We start from the raw sequence: 20,575 nt of genomic DNA on the forward strand, positions 1-20,575 counted from the left end.
AAATTATATATCACATAACTCCTAAGCCTTATCATCCTTCTCCTTCTCTGCGTTAAGTAGGTCCTACAGGAAAGTGAAGATTATTCAGTACAATTTCAAACAGGATATTTGTCACCCCTGTCGTATAATACATTTAATTAAATTAATATAAATCATACGCCACATAAAAAAAATGAATTTAAAATGTTACATTTTATTTTTTGTTATCCAATAAAAATTATATATTAGTCCATACATAACTTCTAAAACTTATCATACTCCCCGTTTGCATTAAGTAGGTTCTGAAAGAAGTGATTATGCTGTACAATTGCAAGAATAATATACGTCACCCATGTCGTATTATAAATTTTAATTAAATTAATATAAATCATACGTCTATGTACCTAATAAGAAAATGAAGTGAAAATGTTACATTTTATTTATGTACTTTTTTATACCCTGCTCCACACTGTGGAACAGGGTATTATAAGTTAGTGCATATGTTTGCAACACCCAGAAGGAGACGAGATAGACACATGGTGTCTTTGGCAAATATGCTCAGGGTGGTCTCTTGAGTCGATATAGCGATGTCCGTCTGTCCGTCTGTCCGTGAACACATTTTTATATATTTCGCCCGATATGGACTTATATGGCCCCAGAAGCCAGAGTTTTACCCTAATTTGCTTAAAATTTTGCACATGAAGAACAATTAGTACTATAGTCAAGTGTGCCAAATTTTATTGAAATCGGTTCAGATTTAGATATAGCTCCCATATATATCTTTCGCCCGATATGGACTAATACGGTCCCAGAAGCCAGAGTTTTACCCCAATTTGGTTGAAATTTTGCACAGGGAGTAGAATTAGCATTGTAGCTATGCGTGCCGAATTTGGTTGAAATCGGTTCAGATTTATATATAGCTCCCATATATAGCTTTCGCCCGATTTACACTCATATGACCACAGAGGCCAATTTTTTACTCCGATTTAGTTGAAATTTTGCACAGGGAGTAGAATTAGCATTGTTGCTATGCGTGCCGAATTTTGTTTAAATCGGTTCAGATTTAGATATAGCTCCCATATATATGTTTTTCTGATATCGACAAAAATGGTCAAAATACCAACATTTTCCTTGTAAAATTGCCACTGCTTAGTCGAAAAGTTGTAAAAATGGCTCTAATTTTCCTATACTTCTAATACATATATATCGAGCGATAAATCATAAATAAACTTTTCCGAAGTTTCCTTAAAATTGCTTCAGATTTAAACGTTTCCCATATTTTTTTACTAACATTGTGTTCCACCCTAGTGCATTAGCCTACTTAAATTTTGAGTCTATAGATTTTGTAGAAGTCTATCAAATTCTTCCAGATCTAGTGATATTTAAATGTATGTATTTGGGATAAACCTTTATATATAGCCTCCAACACATTTGACGGATGTGATATGGTATCGAAAATTTAGATCTACAAAGTGGTGCAGGGTATAATATAGTCGGCACCGCCCGACTTTAGACTTTCTTACTTGTTTGTTTATAAAATTATATCTTGTTTGATACATACCTCCGAAGCCTTATCATCCTCCTTCCCTGCATCAAGTAGGTCCTACAGGAAAGTGAAGATTATTCAGAAGAATTTCAAGAATACTATTTGTTACCCCTGTCGTATAATAGATTTTAATTAAATTAATATAAATCATACGTCTACTTACCTAGTAAGAAAATGGATTTAAAATGTTGCATTTCATTTTATTTTATTTTTTTTTTTTTCAATAAAATTATATTTTTTGATACATAACTCCTAAGCCTTATCATCCTCCTCCTTTGCCTTAAGGCATTAGGCAGTACAATTTTAAGAATAATATTTGTCACCATGGTTGTATAATAAATTCTAATTAAATTAATATAAATCATACGCCACATACTCGTATATTTAATAAGAAAATGAATTCAAAATTTTTCATTTAATTATTTTTTTTTTATAAAATTATATCTCGTTTGATACATAACTCCTAAGCCTTAACATCTTCCTCCTCCACTGCATTAAGTAGGTCCTACCGAAAACTGGTGATTATTCAATACAATTTCAAGAATGATATTTGCCACCCTTGTCGTATAATAAATTTTAATTAAATTAATATAAATCATACGCCACATATATCTAGTAAGAAAATGTCTTTGAAATGTTTCATTTAAAAATTTTCTCAAACAAATTTATATCCTTTGTAATATTTTACATAACTCTTAAGTCTTATTCTCCTCCTACTTCTCTGCTTTAAGTAGGCCCTGCAAACAAGTGATAGAATATCCATAAAAATCCCTTATAAAAATTGAAATAAACATAAACATGTTTTTCCGTTTTGAGCATTCATACAAAATACCATCAAAACTTAAATAGCAATAAAAATGGAAAATTTTACTGCTCTATCCATGACGAAATAACACACAAAAAAGTAAAACATTATCATCAAATTTAAGTATTTGTAAGTAAAAGGAAATTCTTGGGATGATTACAAAAAAAAAACAAAATCCATATTCACAAACAAGAGATGACTATAAAAAGGCAACATTTTATGAATCTAAAAGACAAAAATCGATTTTCCCCACAAAAAAAAGTTCATTTTTTATTGCTTGCTTCTTGTCATCACCCATAAGCCCCATAGCCGAAAAGGAAATATAATTTTTACAGAACATAGAAAACGCACAAAAAAAAACTTTTTAATTATGCATTTATCGTCTAAAAGTATAATCAGGATATTATTGAAAATATTTTGCCCATAACCTTTACCAATAAAATGTGAGAATCAATGACCGTTTTCAGGCATAGACCATTGGTTTGTAAAATTTAATAAAAGGGGCAATATGACCGGAAGACCAACCAAACACCAAAGTAAAATGTGATTTCAAAAGTCTTTTGTTTGCAAACATATTGTGACCACGTTTGTTTGGTGTGGCCTTTAAGCAATTTCAAATACAACAGTTGGTGGCAAATGGGTGAAAAAGCCAGTTCGGGCCTTCTGAAACCTCTTCTTAGTGTCTTTTGTGGGCTAAGTTCTTTTGGCCTCCAAATTATTGTGGTTTTCAGTTGCCAGTTTGTTTATGGTATCGCCATTGAAACCCAAAAAGAGAATCAGACGTTTTCTTTTTTTTTCTCAATTATTATTTTAGCACAGTTTTATTAATAGAAAAAGTTTTCTTTATTCCTTTCACATCTTTCTTTTGGCGGCTGGATATTTGGATGTTCAGTTAGTGTTGTGCCTTTGGTGGTGCCACATACACCAAAAAAAGGTATTAAAATCGTTTTGGGCCAAAACAAATATGTGTATGGTCTTCCTTTTGGGCTCACATACATATACGAATATTCTCCAAAGACCAACAACCTTTAACCAAAAAAAAAAAAAAAGAACACTGTGAAGTGAGAAAAGAGGAGACAAAAACTTTTTCCATTTTTTAATGAAATTTGTTGTTCATGGTGGGGTTATGAGGTTTCAAATGATATCAACATTTTTGTTTTTTCGTTTTTAATAAAAGGAAGTTAGAATTAAAAACTTTTAAATTGAATGAAAGAAATTTGTGTTGGAATCGTTTGCTAACAATGTTTGATTTATATTATATAATATGTAAAGCTTATAACATACAACCATAAGAGAAGGTTAAAGTGGCAGCCTGATTTTATCCAGGCTCACTTAGACTATTCAGTATTTCTCTTTCTCTTATATTTTAAAGGAATAATTCTATCAAATTTAGAATAATAATTAAAATAATTTGTATAGTTATATGTAAAGTTATAATATCCATTTATTTTCATAAAGCTCTATATGCCACAATAGTATAATAGGCGTTGTCAAAAATAATTAAATACCTCCATGGGTTACAATCATCATACTCGGTGGTGCATATTCTTTTTATACCCTCCACCATAGGATGGGGGGTATATTAACTTTGTCATTCCGTTTGTAACACATCGAAATATTGATCTAAGACCCCATAAAGTATATATATTCTGGATCGTGGTGAAATTCTGAGTCGATCTGAGCATGTCCGTCCGTCCGTCTGTTGAAATCACGCTAACTTCCGAACGAAACAAGCTATCGACTTGAAACTTAGCACAAGTAGTTGTTATTGATGTAGGTCTGATGGTATTGAAAATGGGCCATATCGGTCCACTTTTACGTATAGCCCCCATATAAACGGACCCCCAAATTTGGCTTGGGAATCCTCTAAGAGAAGCAAATAAATACCTCAATGGATTATAATTATCAAACTTTGCGGCGCACTCTCATTCCGTAAATAAATAAAAAAAACTGTTTCTGATATCAATGCGTATAAGTAACTATAACTAATTACTAGTACTTATACGACTCAGTAACTTTGCAAATTTAAATATAATCAGTAATACTTGAATCAAAGCTACAACCTCTAGAACCCCAAAATGTAAAGTAAATGAGTTGATTTTTATCAATATTATTTATACGTACTCATTGCGTATAAGTAATAATAATTAATTAATAAGAGTACTTATACGACCCACTAACTATTCTAATTTGAATGTAATCACTAATATTGTGTGGCCAATTTGTCTTACAACCAATTTCAAGTTACTATCATTTCCAAACTGATCGTCTGACAGCTGACAGATTTATCTCAGTGAGAAAAGGGAGACATTTATAACTAAACCAATTCAGGTTTTCAGCCTGATCAATATAACAACTTATTTTATATGCTCTCGAACCGTAAGTTAATATTGAGAAGGAAATTCAACAAATATTTTAAAATTTTCATTCGAAATATTCACGATAAACGTATGATGAATATTAATTACTTGGAGTAAATTATACGAATCTATGAACCCCATTCTATGTGTGTATAAGTAATTATATTTAATTAATAGTAGTCATACGCACCAAGGCACTCTTCATAAAAATATTTATTAATAATTTTACCTGAGATTTTATAATTTCATTCGTACACTATATTAAATTTAAGTAATCTGCAGAAAATTCAACACTTTCATTTTACTCTCACTTATCGTTTGCTATACATCATCATCATAAAAAAAACATTATTATAGATATGTGTTTTTCTCCAGTATCGCCTAGCCTACATAAAAAAGGACAATTATTGCAATATGTCATTGCAATTAAATGACTATTGAATTATCTTAATTACATATAATTATCATAGCAATAATTAAATTAAATGATGTTGCTTCATGTTGATAATGGCAAATCAATTTGGTATTCTACAGAAGAAAAAAAATCAAATTTTATTTTATATATAAAATAAAGATGAAAAAACTCCCAACTAATGATAAAAATCTGTTTGTTTATAAACTGATGTCAGCAACTATGATATTAAATAAATATAACCAATAGCTCTAGTTAAATACATTATAAATTAAATGAGTGTGATTTATTTTTTAATATAATTTCGTTTTTCTTTTTTTCACACAAAAATTTCTGATTTTAGTTTTGTGCGTTTTTTTTCGTAATTGCCCTTTGAAGTTTAATAAATAAAACAAAATCTAATTTTTTCTCTCTCTATTTTATTTCCTTTTTACAGATAGTAAAACATGTTCACCCGAACAATTTACATGTAGAACAGGTGAGGGTGAATGTATACCCTTGGCCTGGATGTGTGATCAGAGTAAAGATTGTGCGGATGGTTCCGATGAGGCTTCATGCAGTAAGACCCCTTTCTCTTTCTTTTTTTTTTGGCTTATTGCACAAGAAACTGTAGTATTTTGCCCCCCACAAAGATAATTGTACACGTACACTATCCCCTATGCGTGTGTGTGTTTGTAGTATGGTTGTGGTTTAGTGTCCTTTTTTCTTCTTTTTCACCTGCACAATTTAGCTTAAGGCTTGTTTTTCTGTCTTTTTTGCAATTTTTTTATTCATGGTTATCTTTTTTTATGGCACCTCTATACATATATTGTAGCAAGCACACGATCCTTTGTCGATTATTTAAAGATATACTCACCTTTTTTACTTTCATATATACCTTAAAGGGGTTTCTTTTTTCTTGTAAACATTAAATTAAAGGGACTTTCTAAAATCTTTAAAGTTTATTTTGTGGGATTTAGAGAGTCCTTTTTGCTTCCCTGAAAAGTTTAACCTTTTAATTGTATGAAATGTTCACTTTTCTGTAATGGCTTTGTGTTCACTTGAATATATAGTATTTGCACAATTAATTTTAATTATTATTTTATATATATTTCCTGGCACTTAATTGTTTTTTTTTTTTAGATATAGAGTTGGTGTTGGTTTTATTTTTGTTGTTTTTGTTTTATATGTAGTAAATAGTTTATAAGCAATTTCTTTCTTAAGGCTTTAAAATAAATAGGCAATAAATTCTCAACCAAAGAGATTTTTTCCTGAGTGTTCCCTAGCTTCAACGCAAGTCCTCAGAGCTCTGACATAAATAAAATGTTCCAACGCTTACACATATTAAACCGATATTCCATATATGTGAGCAGTTAACAAAAATTTAAACTTCTAGTTACCAGACAACATTCTACGAAACACAACATTTCATTAATATTATTCATACGTTTCACTGTACCACCAACAATCATACGACCTACTGAACATAATATTAATTTTTATTAGTTACACATACCACTGTCCACTAAGAACACCAATATGGACATTTCGTTTAAACGATCTTTTGTAAATCCAAATTTATGATTTTTTTTACCATTTGTGCTAAAATTGAGTTGGTTATGAAAATAGATTATATAAAGTTTTTTTTTTATCTTACTGTTATTACGTATTTAATTATTTGCCATTTAAAATTATTTATTTATATTTAATAAATATTATTCATACGCTCCACTGTGCCACCAATAATCATACAACCTACTGAATATAATTAATAATTAATTTTTATTAGTTATACGTACCACTGTCCACCAAGAACTCCAATATCGATATTTCGTTTAAACGATCTTTTGTTTTCAAAATTATATAAAATTCTTTATTTATATTTATATTAAAATTATTCATACGTTGCACTGTACCACCAACAATCATACGACCTACTTAACAAAATATTAATTTTTATTAGTTATACGTACCACTGTCCACTAAGAATTCCAATGTCGACATTTCGTTTAAAGGATCTTTTGTAAAACCAAATTTATGATTTGTTTCCATTTTTGTCATAATTGCCTTACCGACTTTTGAAAAATAGATTTTATAAAGTTTTTAAAAGTCGTACTGTTATTAATTTATGTATATTTATATTTATATTTATATTTATATTTATATTTATATTTATATTTATATTTATATTTATATTTATATTTATATTTATATTTATATTTATATTTATATTTATATTTATATTTATATTTATATTTATATTTATATTTATATTTATATTTATATTTATATTTATATTTATATTTATATTTATATTTATATTTATATTTATATTTATATTTATATTTATATTTATATTTATATTTATATTTATATTTATATTTATATTTATATTTATATTTATATTTATATTTATATTTATATTTATATTTATATTTATATTTATATTTATATTTATATTTATATTTATATTTATATTTATATTTATATTTATATTTATATTTATATTTATATTTATATTTATATTTATATTTATATTTATATTTATATTTATATTTATATTTATATTTATATTTATATTTATATTTATATTTATATTTATATTTATATTTATATTTATATTTATATTTATATTTATATTTATATTTATATTTATATTTATATTTATATTTATATTTATATTTATATTTATATTTATATTTATATTTATATTTATATTTATATTTATATTTATATTTATATTTATATTTATATTTATATTTATATTTATATTTATATTTATATTTATATTTATATTTATATTTATATTTATATTTATATTTATATTTATATTTATATTTATATTTATATTTATATTTATATTTATATTTATATTTATATTTATATTTATATTTATATTTATATTTATATTTATATTTATATTTATATTTATATTTATATTTATATTTATATTTATATTTATATTTATATTTATATTTATATTTATATTTATATTTATATTTATATTTATATTTATATTTATATTTATATTTATATTTATATTTATATTTATATTTATATTTATATTTATATTTATATTTATATTTATATTTATATTTATATTTATATTTATATTTATATTTATATTTATATTTATATTTATATTTATATTTATATTTATATGTATATGTATATTAATATGTATATTTATATTTATATAAATATTTATAATAATATTATTCATACATTCCACTGTACCACCAACAATCATACGACCTACTGAACATAACATTAATTTTTATTTGTTATACGTACCACTGTCCACTAAGAACACCAATATGGACATTTCGTTTAAACGACCCTACGGGAAATTGTTGCAAATTGCTACTGAAGGACCTATCACAGGACTGGTATCAGTGCTCCAGTTTGTCGCAACTTTCGAATTTTTATATAATTAATTGATTTCTGTACTCTCTTGATATTAACATCTTATTGGATCCACCCATTTTCTGAATTACAAATATTAGAATAATCTATTGTTCCATATATTCCAAAAGTTTTTACTTTCGGGTGGAGTGTCCCAGTCTAGTTCATAAGGGCCTGTCTATAGTGTAATCCTACTAAGTTGTCTTAGGACGCGTCCTTTGGAATGATTCCAAGACGTGTCCTAAAGTGTAATTCTACCCCGCAAATGACAAATCTACGTTAAAGTGACCGATACTTTGCATACATTTTGACCAGAACTGGGACTGGTCCATACACACCAGGGACTAGTTCTGTACCGGTCCTGGGGTTGATCCATTTCCCGTAGTGGATCTTAGTGGTAGTGGTCTGGAGCCACCGCGGTGCAATGGTTAGCATGCCCGCCTTGCATACACAAGGTCGTGGGTTCGATTCCTGCTTCGACCGAACACCAAAAAGTTTTTCACCGGTGGATTATCCCACCTCAGTAATGCTGGTGACATTTCTGAGGATTTCAAAGCTTCTCTAAGTGGTTTCACTGCAATGTGGAACGCCGTTCGGTCTCGGCTATAAAAAGGAGGTCCCTTGTCATTGAGCTGTACATGGAATCGTGCAGCACTCAGTGATAAGAGAGAAGTTCACCAATGTGGTATCACAATGGACTGAATACTCTAAGTGAGCCTGATACATCGGGCTGCCACCTAACCTAACCTAACTTAGTAGATGGTCTCTAACAACCACGAAAAAATTGGTCCATATCGGTCCATAATTTTATATAGCTCCCATATAACCGAACTTAAGGCCGTATATACTTGTTATACCCTCCACCATATGATGGGGGGTATATTAACTTTGTCATTCCGTTTGTAACATATCGAAATATTGCTCTAAGTCCCCATAAAGTATACATATACTGGGTCGTGGTGAAATTCTGAGTCGATCTGAGCATGTCCGTCCGTCCGTCTGTTGAAATCACCCCCAAATTTGGCTTGCGAATCCTCTAAGAGAAGCAAATTTCATCCGATCCGGCTGAAATTTGGTACATGGTGTTAGTAGATGGTCTCTAACAACCATGCAAAAATTGGTTATATCGGACCATAATTATATTTAGCCCCCATATAAACCGATCCCCAGATTTGACCTCCAGAGCCTCGTGGAGGATCAAACTTCATCCGATCCGGTCGAAATTTGGTACGTGGTGTTAGTAGATGGTCTCTAACAATCATGCAGGAATTGGTCCATATCGGTCCATAATCATATATAACCCCCATATAAACCGATGCCCAGATTTGGTTGTGTAGCTCTTGGTGGAGCAAATTTCATCCGATTCAGTTGAGATTTTGTATTTTATGTAAGTATATAGACACCAACAACCATATAAAGCGATTTCCAAATTTGACCTCCGGAGCCTCTTGGAAGAGCAAAATTCGTCCGATTCGGTTGACATTTGGTACATTATGCTAGTATATGGCCGCTAACAACTATGCCAAAAATGGTCTATATCGGACCCCCAGATAAACCTACCCCCAATCGCACAAAAATTGGTCCATATCGGTTCATAATTCTATATAGCCCCCATATAAAGCGACCCCCTTATTTCTTTTCTGGGTCTCTAATTACCGCGAAAAAGTCCATATATACGTTTTTTATACCCTGCGCCACACTGTGGAACAGGGTATTATAAGTTAGTGCATATGTTTGTAACACCCAGAAGGAGACGAGATAGACACATGGTGTCTTTAGCAATAATGCTCAGGGTGGGTCCATGAGTCGATATAACCATGTCCGTCTGTCTGTGAACACATTTTTGTGATCAAAGTCTAGGTCGCAATTTAAGTCCAATCGCCTTCAAATTCGGCACATGTTCCTAATTTGGGTCAGAATAGGACCCTACTCAGATTTAGATATAGCTCCCATATATATCTTTCGCCCGATATGCACTAATATGGACCCAGTTGAAATTTTGCACTAGGAGTACAATTAGTAGTATAGTCAAGTGTGCAAAATTTGATTGAAATCGGTTCAGATTTAGATATAGCTCCCATATATATCTTTCGCCCGATATGGACTTATATGGCCCCAGAAGCCAGATTTTTGGCCAAATTTGGTTGAAATTTTGCACTAGGAGTACAATTAGTAGTATAGTCAAGTGTGCAAAATTTGATTGAAATCGGTTCAGATTTAGATATATCTCCCATATATATCTTTCGCCCGATATGGACTAATATTGTCCCAATTTAGTTGAAATTTTGCACAGGGAGTAGATTTAGCATTATAGCTATGCGTGCCAAATTTGGTTGAAATCGATTCAGATTTAGATATAGCTCCCATATATATCTTTCGCCGGATATGCACTTATATGGACTCAGAAGCCAGAGTTTTATCCCGATTGGGTTGAAATTTTGCACAAGGAGTACAATTAGTAGTATAGTCATGTGTGCCAAATTTGATTGAAATCGGTTCAGATTTAGATATAGCTTCCATATCTATGTTTTTCTGATTTAGACAAAAATGGTCAAAATACCAAAATTTTTCTTGTTAAATCGCCAGTGCTTAGTCGAAAAGTTGTAAAAATACTCTAATTTTCCTACACTTCTAATACATATATGTCGAGCGATAAATCATAAATAAACTTTTGCGAAGTTTCCTTAAAATTGCTTCAGAGTTAGATGTATCCCATATTTTTTTTACTAAAATTTTGTTCCACCCTAGTGCACTAGCCAACTTAAATTTTGAGTCTATAGATTTTGTAAAAGTCTATCAAATTCTGTCCAAATCGAGCGATATTTAAATATATGTATTTGGGACAAACCTTTATATATAGCACCCAACACATTTGACGGATGTGATATGGTATCGAAAATTTAGATCTACAAAGTGCTGCAGGGTATAATTAGTTTGTTTTTTTTTTTCTATTTTAATTTGCTGAATAAAGCTTAAGTATTTTATGGGACACACGGTATCTGGATGGGCTTGAAGTTTCTTTTAAAGTCGGAAATATTGGTCTTCATATGCTCTACTGTAGATACTGAAGTCCATACAGTATCTACAGTAGAGCATATGAAGAGCACTATTTAAAGGCTGGAGGCCTTTTGTAGGAATTCAAATTTCTTTAAAGACTTTGTGATTCTTTTGAAAACGTAGGCAATTTTGGATAGTTAGTCGTTTAGTTAGAATATAATCGTCTATTTCATTCGCATCTATGGAGGGTTCTGATTTAATTATTATATTTTTAAGTTAGGAATACGAGTACCCTTCTGAGGCCGTCCTGTATTTCATTTATTAGGATGCCCGAATTTTATATTATATCTAATACTTCCTCTTTAATTATATATTCTGGAACTAGGTACTGAGTATAGTTCCTTTATTAAAATAAAATAATTGGTAATTGGTATATAGTCACCCAAAACACCTTGTTGTGTTATAGGATGTTTCACAATATTTTTAAAGCTTTTTTTTTCTCGACAGACTGTTAATCTAAAGAGAAATCTCTTTAGAGAGCATGTGAGTAAATTCTCTGTAAATATTTTTCATATCAAATAAATCATTTCCGGTTTGCACATTTACTTCCAAACATTGTGGTAGCTAGTGGTGATTGTTTTTATTGCTTTAATAAAACTTAATAATTGAGTAAATAATTGTTTTTTTTTTTTGTAATTATGGAAATCCTTTGCACCGTTTTTTTGTTTCTGTAGTCTGCATAAATTTTTTTACTAACCCCATTTTATTAATCCGTTGGCATTTAAACTTTTGCTAAAGCTAACTTTGCACAAAATCCTTAACTTTAAGCAATTTTTAATGTATTCCTATTTTTGTTTTTCACTCTGATTTCCATCTATTTGCCGTATTTTTTATCGTAAAAACAAACAAGATGAGACCTGCCGCTCTGATGAATTCACTTGTGGCAATGGACGTTGCATACAAAAACGCTGGGTTTGTGATCATGATGATGATTGCGGTGATGGTACGGATGAAAAGGATTGTGCCAAAGAGCCTTGTGGTAACCATGAGTTCACCTGCTCAAATGGAGCCTGTGTTCACAAGAAATGGAAGTGTGATGGAGATCCAGATTGCTATGATGGTTCTGATGAAATGGTAAGTGCCTTTTTCAAAACAAAAAAAAATAATTTTTGAACTAAATAGACCATTAGAGATGTGAATATTTTGGTATGTTTTTGAAAAAAAAAAACAAAAAACGATATTAAATTCTAACTTTTATATTAAACAAAATTCTCTATCATTTGTATGGGCAAAAGTTACTATAAGTTTTTTTTTTTAATATTTGGTTTTTAGTTACATGAAAAATCCATTTATATTTTCTTTTTTTACTCCATTAATAACATTTATGGTATTTTCATTTCTCGGCCTCCTTTCCGGGAAGGTCTGTATCTTCCCTTGTCATTGTTATGTTCTATGTGCCGAAATGTTATAGCTCTGCTGTGGTTTTTATTTCCTTTCCTCTCTACATATTTTCGCTATTTTCCTTTTATTCTATTCACTACATTGTGCCCACTAAGCCATAATTTAAAATGAAATATTCCATTCCATAGAATGATTTTTATCTGGCAAAAAAAGGAAGTCGGACAGGAAGTGAAATTAAATAATAATAAAAATAAATAAATAACCATTTTTATTGTTGGTCAGATGGAAAGTTTGAAAATGAAAGACAAGAGTAGGTAGCTCTATAAAAGGCATAGCGAAAGAATTACAAATGGGCTAAGCCAGCCCTACATAATTGATGGTTTTCGTGGCTATTTACAGGAATAACTAAAACTATGTCAATATATACGTACCTTTCACTTTTTGTTGGCTTGATATTTCACAGAAAGTTGGTTTTTGGTCATCGAATTTTTTCTTTGTTGGATAGAAATGGTAGAACCTGTAAGGTTTAGTGAAAATCTTTGACACATTCTACCAAGCAAAAGTCTAACTATAACATATCGTTGGAAAGGTATTTCAGAGGACTGTCTTCTTTGAAAAACAAAAACAAATTTTAAAAATTAATAGTTTTTGGGGCAAGAAACAATATATATATATATATATATATATATATATATATATATATATATATATATATATATATATATATATATATATATATATATATATATATATATATATATATATATATATATATATATATATATATATATATTTTTTTTTTTTTTTGGGGTATTAAAAATATGAAACAAAAATTCGTATCAAAAATCGCCAAAGTCCCCATTGTGGGAACATATGTTATGTTAAGGAAAGAAAACAAACAACAGTCCTTCTAGGTCCACAAAACCGACCCCACTTCGTTAAAATTTCTGACAACAAAACTCATGGGAATTGGTTCACAATAACTGGATCGGATGTAATTTGCTCTTCCAAGAGGCTCCACAAGCACGGTTGCCACTCCAGCCAAAAATAATCTACTAAAATTTGGAGAAAATCTACAAAAAAACAAAAATACCAAACAAAAAATTTTTTTTTATAGTCTTATTGTAATTTGCGTTAAATTGGCCACCTGAGGCTTCGAATTACCAAATAAAGTCAAAATTAAATTAAAAAATTAAAAGAAAATCTTCTATGGTTTAATTTTATTTCTATACAAAAATTTGTCAAAATTTTATTTTTATAGAAAATTTTCTCAAAATTTTATTTCTATCGAAAATTTTAGCAAAATTCTATTTCTATAGAAAATTTTGTCAATTGTATTTCTTTAGAAAATTTTGTCAAAATTGTATTTTTATAGAAATTTTTTCCAAAATTGTATTTATATAGAAAATTTTTTCAAGATTTTATTTCTATACAAAAATTTGTCAAAATTTTATTTCTATAGAAAATTTTCTCAAAATTTTATTTCTATAGAAAATTTTATCAAAATTCTATTTCTATAGAAAATTTTGTCAATTGTAGTTCTTTAGAAAATTTTTCCAAAATTGTATTTCTATAGAAAATTTTTCCAAAATTGTATTTCTATAGAAAATTTTTTCAAAATTTTATTTCTATAAAAGATTTTTTCAAAACATTATTTCTACAGAAAATTTTGTCAAAATGTTATTTCCATAGAAAAAAATTGCCAAAATTTCATTTCTAGAGAAAATTTTGTCAAAATTTTATTTCTGTAGACAATTTTGCCAAAACTTTATTTCTATTGGAAATTGTCTTAAAATTTTATTTCTATAGAGGATTTTGTCAAAATTTTATTTCTACTGAAAATTTTCTCAAAATTTTATTTCTATTGAGAATTGTCTTAAAATTTTATTTCTATTGAGGATTTTGTCAAAATTTTATTTCTATAGAAAATTTGTGAAGTACCTCTTAGTTGAAGACGAATATTTTGAAAACTTTATTTCTATTCTCAAATATTCTCAAAAATTTTTTTATAGAAATTTTTCTCAACATTTTATTTTTATAGAAAATTTGGTTAAAATGTTATTTCTATAGAGAATTTTGTCAAAATTTTATTTCTATTGAGAATTGTCTTGTACACCCATGTTCCGATATCCGCTTAAATTCCACTTCCACTATAGTCTTATTGTAATTTGCGTTAAATTGGCCACCTGAGGTGAATGAAAATGCCTCCGTCTTCGTCGAGGTTGATGAATACACTCCTTTTATTTTTAATTTTTCTTTCTTACTTGCTATCTTACAAACTATTTCTTAACCTAGTACCACACTACTTCATCTTATCATGTCATAAAACTAACATGAGAACACATATCCCGGAAATTCCTTACATTAAACTCTAGGTAGCACTAATTATCGTAACGTATACACAAAAGATAATGCACATATGGAAAATCAAGTATGTTTTGAGCTATTCACCCAATATCTACAATTCTACCTGCTATGGACACATTTGCTTTAAGTACAGATAGCACCATGTGTTTGCTTACGATAAATGATGTTTGAGAAATTCAAACATTCTGCGCGGCCCCAAAGTGAAATGTGGATCGCTTTCCAAGAATCTTTTAGGATAAGTGGTGTGGTGTGAAAGATGTATTATCGGCACAACTTGCTGACGGGCATCTTGAATATCAGCATAATTAATACATCCTGAAGTTCCTGCATGTTAGCGAAAGCCCTCAAGCCATAATATTTGTCGTTTTCCTCTTTTCCACCTTTCTTTCTGAGTGCTTCATCCTCCACCGTTTTAATCGTGCCTGGTATCATATGCACACGGTAACCTCCTCCTTCAGATGTATTTAGCATTTTAGCATACAATTATTCACTGCTAGGCATTTTTTAACTTCGTCCGTTTCTTAGATGTTTTTATGCCGTAGTCTTGTTCTCCTCTTCGTTCTTCTTCGTCGTTGATCTATCGTGGCAGCATAAATCAACTCTCCGTTATTGTTTCTTCGCTCTCCTTTCGTACTTTTGTTCTCGCTTCATCGTATTTGTCCTTTTCGTTATCTTCGTTATCGCCATCATCTTCGTTATCGTCTTCGGTATCTTCTTCGTTATCTTCCTCGTTATCGTCTCCGTTCTCCTCCTCGTAATCGTCTTCGTTATCCTCTTCGCTATCTTCCTCGTTATCGTCTTCGTTATCGGCTTCGTAACCGTCTTCGCTATCTTCTTCGTAATCTTCTTCGTTGTCTTCTATTTGGCTTTTTCCTCTATCGTTTGTCCACGGAGTTTCTTCGTAGAGGGACTGTTTTTCTGCTTCATTCTACTCTTTTATGTAGAATACCTTTCGCTGGTTCATTCTTTCTTACGAAAGGTTCGAAGGACCAAAAATGAATGAAAATGCCTCCGTCTTCGTCGAGGTTGATGAATACACTCCTTTTATTTTTAATTTTTCTTTCTTACTTGCTATCTTACAAACTATTTCTTAACCTAGTACCACACTACTTCATCTTATCATGTCATAAAACTAACATGAGAACACATATCCCGGAAATTCCTTACATTAAACTCTAGGTAGCACTAATTATCGTAACGTATACACAAAAGATAATGCACATATGGAAAATCAAGTATGTTTTGAGCTATTCACCCAATATCTACAATTCTACCTGCTATGGACACATTTGCTTTAAGTACAGATAGCACCATGTGTTTGCTTACGATAAATGATGTTTGAGAAATTCAAACATGAGGCTTCGAATTACCAAATAAAGTCAAAATTAAATTAAAAGAAAATCTTCTGTGGTTTAATTTTATTTCTATACAAAAATTTGTCAAAATTTTATTTTTATAGAAAATTTTCTCAAAATTTTATTTCTATCGAAAATTTTAGCAAAATTCTATTTCTATAGAAAATTTTGTCAATTGTATTTCTTTAGAAAATTTTGTCAAAATTGTATTTTTATAGAAATTTTTTCCAAAATTGTATTTATATAGAAAATTTTTTCAAGATTTTATTTCTATACAAAAATTTGTCAAAATTTTATTTCTATAGAAAATTTTCTCAAAATTTTATTTCTATAGAAAATTTTATCAAAATTCTATTTCTATAGAAAATTTTGTCAATTGTAGTTCTTTAGAAAATGTTTCCAAAATTGTATTTCTATAGAAAATTTTTCCAAAATTGTATTTCTATAGAAAATTTTTTCAAAATTTTATTCCTATAAAAGATTTTTTCAAAACATTATTTCTACAGAAAATTTTGTCAAAATGTTATTTCCATAGATAAAATTTGTCAAAATTTCATTTCTAGAGAAAATTTTGTCAAAATTTTATTTCTGTAGACAATTTTGCCAAAACTTTATTTCTATTGGAAATTGTCTTAAAATTTTATTTCTATAGAGGATTTTGTCAAAATTTTATTTCTACTGAAAATTTTCTCAAAATTTTATTTCTATAGAAATTTTTCTCAACATTTTATTTTTAACAAAATTTGGTGAACATTTTATTTCTGTAGAGAATTTTGTTAAAATTTTATTTCTATTGAGAATTGTCTTAAAATTTTATTTCTATTGAGGATTTTGTCAAAATTTTATTTCTATAGAAAATTTGTGAAGTACCTCTTAGTTGAAGACGAATATTTTGAAAACTTTATTTCTATTCTCAAATATTCTCAAAAATTTTTCTATAGAAATTTTTCTCAACATTTAATTTTTTAGAAAATTTGGTGAAAATGTTATTTCTATAGAGAATTTTGTCAAAATTTTATTTCTATTGAGAATTGTCTTATACACCCATGTGCCGATATCCACTTAAATTCCACTTCCAATATTCACTTCAAATCCACGAACGTGAAAATTTGGTGTTTTTAATTCCACGCTCTTTTTTTAACTTTTCTGTAACCAGCTGGGTTGCACAAATCACCCAAAAATTCACTAAGGCGGAAATCAAAATAAGTGGAATCAATAGACTTATTATAATTTATTATTTGTTTTAATTAAAAATGATGCAGTTTTAATAAAACTCATGTATTAAATATAAAACATTTCAAATTTTCTACGCGAGTACTTTTTTTAACCGGAAATACTCCCATCTTGGACATAATTCAACTTTCACCAAGATTTTGCAAGTGAATTGATTTCACGAAAATTCCGGTGAAAGTGGATTGTAGGACACGAAAATCGTGGAAGTGATTCACATTCACCTGGAAGTGGATTTGGGAACATGGGCAAAAATTTTATTTCTATTGAGATTTTTTTTTTAAATTTTATTTCTGTAGAAAATTTTGCCAAAATTTTATTTCTGTAGAAAATTTTGGCAAAACTTTATTTCTATTGAAAATTGTCTTAAAATTTTATTTTTTCAAAATTTTATTTCTATAGAAAATTTTGCCAAAATTCTATTTGTATAGAAAATTTTATTAACATTTTATTTCTGTAGAAAATTTGTGAAGTACCTTTTAGTTGAAGACGAATATTTTGAAAAATCTACCAAAACATCAAAAATTCTTCCAATCGACCAAAACATAAAAAATCGACCATTTTTGGTAGAATTCTACCAACCGTGGCAACCGTGTCCGCAAGAAAAATCTGAGGGTGGGTTTAAATGGGGGCTATAACTAACAGTGGTCCATTTCAATAACATCCCACCTTCATCAACAACAGCTACTTATAGCAAGTTTCAAGTCGATAACTGGTTTCGTTCGGAAGTTAGCGTGATTTTCGCTGACGAACGGACGAACATCGCCAGATCAACTCAGACTTTCACCTCAAACCAGATACACTTTATGGGGTCTAAGACCCATATTTCGATGTGTTACAAGCGGAATTACAAAGTTAGTATGTCCCCCATCATATGGTTGAGGGTATATTTTTTTTATCATTATACCAAATAGCCTCTGGCCAACTAAGACTTCATTTGTATTTTTTCAATTACATCATTAAAAAGACCGAAAATAGACGTGATAGGATCGGTTGAATTAGTAAGACTTGGTGCCAGATACCCTGCATTATAAGAGATTTCCTTTAACGAGCCTAATTATTGAAAAACATTGGTAAAGTGTAGAAACATCGGTCCTATGTAACCTGGTTGCATTATTTTTTTTTAGTTCTAATTTACATAGATTGTTATAAATATATGCGATCTTTAAAACGATACACCCTAATATATATTTTAGTTTCTAAATCATTCTCGCTATTCTATATTTTTTTCACCATTTGTCATTATAACATGACCTATCATTTGTCTGTGAGATAATAAATATTTTTCAATGCCCCTTCCACTTGTTTTATGGAATGACTTTGTTGGTTTTTGTATATAGATTTTAACATAAATACTCTATGACCTCAAAACCATGAATTTTAGTTTTGAATAAAATATGGAATGACAAAGTAAGTTGGTCGGGTGGCTCCACTATTGCCAGAGTAGCAGCAGGCATTGACTTTTGAAGACACATATTATGGCAAATAAACCACAAACACATGATCTTTAAAATGTTTTTTCATTATGCTCACTTTTACCACAATACGTGGAGTAGAGTTGCCCCTATATATATGTATATGTGTATGTAAAGACTTCACATCGAGTACAGAGCCTTAAAAAGTATTTCATATGAGAGTAAATAAAAAAAGAAAGCAAACAAAATATTTCCATTTACTTTTAGAATGTTACCACAACCATGTACGTTTGTGTGTTTGTGTGTCTGATTAGTTGGAGAGAGTGCATACAGTGTATTTCAAACACCATAGCTACTGTAGTCAGCAACACCGTTGGTAAACATTAGTGTAGATATTTGTTCACAAGTAACTACGGTCATTCATGCACGATTGCCACAGTTGGTAGATTTCTACCAAAAATGGAAGATTTTTTTACTGCTTGGTAGATTGGTAGAATTCTTGATGTTTTGGTAAATTCTGTAAATTATTCTTCTCCAACTAAGAGGTACTTCACAAATTTTCTATAGAAATAAAATTTTGACAAAATTTTCTATAGAAATAACATTTTGAGAAAATTTTTTATAGAACTAAAGTTTTTACATGTTATTTTATAGAAATAAAATTTTGAAAAAATTTTCTGAAGAAATAACGTTTTCACTATTTTTTTTATAGATATAAAATTTTGACAATAGTTTCTATAAAAATAAAATTTTTACAAAATTTTCTATCGAAATAAAATTTTGACAAAATTATCAAAAAAATAAAATTTTAAAAAAAATTAAAAATTTAAAAAGTTTTCAAAAAATTTTTTATACAAATAAAATTTTGACAAAATTTTCTATAGAAATAAAATTTTTACAAAATTTTCTATAGAAATAAAATTTTGACAAAATTTTCTATAGAAATAAAATTTTGACAAAATTTTCTATAGAAATGAAATTTTGACAAAAGTTTCTATAGAAATAAAATTTTGAAAAAATTTCCTACGGAGAAAAAAAATTGACAACATTTTGCATATAAAAATAAAATTTTGACAACATTTTCTGCGGAAAAATAAAAATTTGACAAAATTTTTTGTAGAAATAAAATGCTGACAAAATTTTCTATAGAAATAAAAAAATTTAAACTTTGACCAAATTTTCTATAGAAATAAATTGCTAAGAAAAGTTTCTATAGAAATAAAATTTTGACAAAATTTTCTATAGAAATAAAAAAACTTTCTATAGAAAAAAACTACAAAATTTTCTATAGAAATACAAATTTAACAAAATTTTCTTAGAAATA

General features: G+C 28.9%; 1 protein-coding gene across 11 annotated transcripts in view; it reads left to right on the forward strand.

Moving 5' to 3' along the window:
- Positions 1–20,575, forward strand: part of LOC142220611 (uncharacterized) — a 798,617-nt gene that overhangs the window by 619,711 nt on the left and 158,331 nt on the right. For 7 of the 11 annotated variants that reach the window (XR_012717895.1, XM_075289824.1, XM_075289825.1 and 4 more), the window contains exons 4-5: positions 5,539–5,661; positions 12,394–12,617. Coding sequence is in view for 10 of the 11 variants with exons in the window: in XM_075289824.1 (XP_075145939.1) it covers positions 5,539–5,661; positions 12,394–12,617 (347 nt within the window). In the remaining variant the exon portion in view is untranslated. The remainder of the gene's footprint in view (positions 1–5,538; positions 5,662–12,393; positions 12,618–20,575) is intronic. The other 4 variants (XM_075289826.1, XM_075289827.1, XM_075289830.1 and 1 more) reach the window with 1 other exon arrangement.

This window comes from Haematobia irritans, chromosome 1 (genome assembly GCF_050003625.1).
Source record: "Haematobia irritans isolate KBUSLIRL chromosome 1, ASM5000362v1, whole genome shotgun sequence".
In the NCBI taxonomy this organism is placed as follows: domain Eukaryota; kingdom Metazoa; phylum Arthropoda; class Insecta; order Diptera; family Muscidae; genus Haematobia; species Haematobia irritans.